At 57.4% G+C, this 4142-nt stretch overlaps 2 protein-coding genes across 2 annotated transcripts; both read right to left on the bottom strand.

Annotated features, from left to right (window-relative positions):
* Nucleotides 1-219: 219 nt before the first annotated feature.
* PG994_011214 (checkpoint serine/threonine-protein kinase bub1) lies at nt 220-3082 on the bottom strand (the record flags this gene model as incomplete). Its single annotated transcript, XM_066862623.1, has 4 exons — nt 220-1058; nt 1151-2344; nt 2407-2830; nt 2930-3082. 4 exons carry the CDS (start codon nt 3080-3082, stop codon nt 220-222), a joined length of 2610 nt encoding a protein of 869 aa, XP_066711733.1.
* A 64-nt stretch (nt 3083-3146) lies between these two features.
* PG994_011215 (Mad3/BUB1 homology region 1-domain-containing protein) lies at nt 3147-3914 on the bottom strand (the record flags this gene model as incomplete). Its single annotated transcript, XM_066862624.1, has 1 exon — nt 3147-3914. One exon carries the CDS (start codon nt 3912-3914, stop codon nt 3147-3149), a length of 768 nt encoding a protein of 255 aa, XP_066711734.1.
* Nucleotides 3915-4142: the final 228 nt, after the last annotated feature.

The raw sequence follows: 4142 nt of genomic DNA on the forward strand, positions 1-4142 counted from the left end.
GAAATGTGTCCTTAGGAAAAATCAAGATATGCCTAACACACTCCCTTCTATCAATCATCCAACGCCATCATCGTTTCCTCGTGTCTCGTATGCCAGACGCGTGTATGTATGTGTGTGTGTGCGTGTGCCTACCTAAGCGGCACACACCTTTTTCTTCCTTTCTTCATTTCTTCGTTGTTGCGTTTCATTTCGAGATCGTTTGCGTCGCTCGGCCAAGCCCTACTTGCGAGCCCGCGCAAACCCCTCGACCCGGCCCATGAGGGCGCGGAGCCCGACGCCGCGCTCGCAGTTGGCCTGGAGCCAGACCTCCATGTCCTCGCGGACGCTGCGGAGGCCCTTGGCGACGGGCATGCGCATGCCCTCCTCCTTCTCGACGTGGCTGCCCGGGTTGAGCAGGAGGTCAAAGCACCGGGACCAGATATCGGTCTGCCAGTAGCGCTTCAAGCTCTCGCGGATCTTGTAGCGGCGGCTGCCCGCCGTGCCCAGGCCCCCGGCATCGCAGCGGACCGTCTCGATGTAGCGGCCGAAGAGCAGCGTGTGCAGGACGCCCGCGAGGCCGTGGTAGTCGATCTGCCAGGTCCAGGGGCGGCCCTCGCGCATCTCGGCGCAGTCCTGGGCCGTCGTCTTCCAGTCGGCGATGAACTGGACGTCGGGGACGAAGGCACGCATGTCGATGCCGCGGCCGAAGTCGATGAGCACGATGCCGCGCTCGGCCCAGCCGCCGGTGCCGTCGGCCTGCCACTGGTTGCTAAGGTCGTTGCCGCTGGCCGACGATAGGGCGTCGAGCCGCAGGAGGCAGTTGTCGGCCTTGAGGTCGCCGTGGAGGATCTGCTTCGAGTGGAGGGCCTCGACCGTGCGCAGAAGCTCGATGGCGAAGAACATGGCGAGCGGCTCGTCCATAACGCCCGAGGGCTGCTCGCGGAAGAAGTTCACCACGTCCAATAAGGTGCCATGAGCATGCAGGGGTAGGAACAAGAAGCCGTCATCTTGGTAGAGGTGTAGCTCGTGAGCAGCGGATATGCTAGCCGTGGCACGGTCTTGAGGGCCAAGACGGGTAGCTGCCAGGCGCATCATGTGGAACTCCCAAGCGGTAGGGGTGTCTCCATCTTGAGAGCCTCCAAAGCCGAGCGCTTGGGTACGGCAAAGTCACCTTTGCCCATCTCAATGAGCGGCTCTTCCTCTTCCTCGTCCTCAGCGCCAGGTGCCGAGTTCTCCACAAGATAGACGGGAGCGAACGCTCCCGCACCCAGTTCACGCTTGAGTGTGTAAACATGGTCTGTGTCGGGGAACTCCAGGGTAACGGGACTGCTAATGCTGGTCCGGTCGTTGCCGCCACTCTGTCTAGATTTCGCCAAAGCCTTGGCGTGTCTGCGGATCTCTGCACCCCTGTCGCAGCGAGTCTCGCGGTGGTCAAAGAAGCCGGGGTACGAGCTGAGCGGAGGGTGCATGTTGTTCAAGATGTCTTCTCGAACGGCAGTGTCGACGGGGTTGCACTGGGAGTCTTTGATTATGGGCCCCTTGGGAGGCACCTTGGCGGTAGCTGCCGTTTTAGCCGCAATCCTCTCGCTAAAAGGCTGGGCGATCTTGACAGGCGATCGACGATCACTGAGGACCTCGCGCAACGGGCTGCTGAGAGGTTCAAAATCCTCGTCATCCTCTTCGTCCTCATCGTCCTCGGCAGGAATATCGTGGCAAGGAGTCTTGAAGAAGTCAGGCTTCGCTCCCGTGATATTTCCCAAGGACGATTCAGTCCTCTCGGTGATAGGCGTCATGAACGGTAAGCGGTTGTTAGCCGCCTCGACCGGGTCCCTATACGGCCGAGTTGGCGCAACGTAATCCTCAGGTGGGATGGGAATGAACCTGGTCCGTGGGAACTCATCGTCCGTGGGTGTCATGGACTCCTCGTCTTCCATTTGGCCATTGACTTCGACAGTCAAGGGGCCAGAAGGCTCATTGTCGTTCGTGTCGATGAGGTCCGACACTTGGGTGTCATTTTCATCTGCTGCCCCGTCTTGCTCGCCGCTGAGGCCAGGAAGGACCTTTCGAGCAGTGAAATCGGACCACTCGCTTATACTTTTCCCATCATCATCTTCGTCGTCGTCGACTGCATCGCTCATTTCAATTTGACGGGTGGTACATGTGCTCTCCCCGCCACTAGTGTAGTCATCATCAGTCATGTACTCATCATTGTCGCTCTCCCCCTCCTGCTCCTGGGCCGTTTGGATGGGAGCATTGAACAGGTCGTAGATCTCATCGGTCGCAGCCTTGGTGTGCAGCGTCATGGTGGGCTCTGCTGAGTGGTTCCTCTTCTTCATTTTTGGTTTGGAAGGCGAGTCGAGCTTTGCTTTGACTGGTTGGAAGTTAACAACAAGTCAGACTGACAATGGTGAGTGAAATGTGACTGACTGATTTGGGTCTCGTTCACCTCCATAAGCTTCTTCTTCCTTGGTTTACTTGGCTTTTGCTGCTGCTGGTTCTTGATGACGCCGTTCTCATCCAACTCTACCACGTCCTGGTGGACGACCAGTTTCGTGGCAATCTTTTTCGTGAGAGCTTCTACGTTAGGTGCGTTCTCATCGAATGGATGCTGCTGCTGCTCCTGCTGTGGGTAATCCGCGAAGCTATCTTCATCCCAACGAGCATCTAGCCAGCCTCTGCTTGCAGCCCACAACTCCTCGAAGCTGAGTTCAGTGCCAGGTTCTTCTGGAGTTGGATAGACAGCTTCCAGGTTGACGAAGATTTGTTCCCGCTTCCCATTGGCAGGGTTTACAATCACCTGATGTTTTGATGGTGCAATGACAATATGAGCTTCTGCTATTCTTGCTAAGGACTGAACATACAACAATCGCGAAACAACCGCCAACAATTAGTCCTATTATCATCAACAATCGGGCGTAGAGAGGGCATGGGTAAAACCAAGTCAGCTTACCGGATCCCTGAAGACAGGCATCTTGGGCCCGTCGCTCTTCTTCCCTCCCGCCTGAAGCGTTTCTCCCGCCCACGGCTTCGGCTCCATTGTGTTCTCCTTCTTGCGATCTGCCAACGACCCGATAGTATCCCAACCCTTCGACCCGGAGCCCATCGCGGACACCACTGGAGGTGCCGCATCTGCGTCTGAGAAAATGGCCAGTTTGGACTTTGCCGGCTTAGCGCTGGGCCCTGCTGCGGCTGGGCCAGGCCGGGGTGCCTGCCGGATCGGCGGCGACGGCGGCAAACATATCGACCTTGGCGGCAAGCGCCGGTCGGACGGTCGGCAGTGCTGGCGAGGAGGGCGCGTCCGTCTCTTCCGGCTGCTGCGACCGCCTCTGCTCGAACTCGCCAAACTTCCGGAGCAGGCGCGCTGTGGGCCGAGCTTCCCGCTCGATGCCCAGCTTGTAGACCTCCTCAGCCTGGTTCCAGCGGCCGACGCCCTCCAACCAGGCAGCGTACTCTTCATAGTAGAGAGCGAGCGTTTCGCCGATGTTGTGACACGACAGGAACACAAAGGTCTCGCGAGGGGCATCGGAGAAGAAATGTATATAGTGCATCCATAGTTTCAAATAGCGGGGGTCGTTCCTGTATTGCGCAGAGCCGATGAAGCTCTTGGTCGCACGCTCTAGCAGGGTGTGTAGTTGGGACTGAGGAGTGGCCTGGGCGGAGGGGTAGGCGTCGAACGTCCACCGCACGTATCTTTCAAAGATGTCGAGGGGATCGTCCGACTCGGCAAGATTGGCTACCTCGGCTTCATATTCGGCACGGATGCAGTCGTTAATGTTCTTGGTGTCTGAAGGTGTCGGTGTCGGCAGTTTGTGTAGTGGCGAAGGCGAGTAGAGCTCCGCCAGCTTCCTTGCTGATCGGCCGCCCGGGAGTGACTGGATGTTCTCCTTCTGGCCCTCGATCACGTCGAAGTTGATGAGATCGTCCGAGGCTGACATGGTGGTTGATGTGTGTTTTAGGGGTCAGCGACGGCGATTGGCGCAATGGCGCAGCAGGATGTTGGAGAGAAACCTAAGTTAGTATTTATCGTTGGCCTCTTAGGGTAGAGGCGGTCGATCGGTTGTTGAGTTGGAATTTGGATTATCCAAAAGGTAGAAGGTGCAGGTGGGGGTGTGTTGTTATCGTTATAAATTGACTGCTGTGTTGACTATTTGGGTGAAATTGAC

Source organism: Apiospora phragmitis, assembly GCF_038363925.1.
Source record: "Apiospora phragmitis strain CBS 135458 chromosome Unknown utg000010l:1.0-9815664.0:1.0-9183399.0, whole genome shotgun sequence".
NCBI classification, from domain to species: domain Eukaryota; kingdom Fungi; phylum Ascomycota; class Sordariomycetes; order Amphisphaeriales; family Apiosporaceae; genus Apiospora; species Apiospora phragmitis.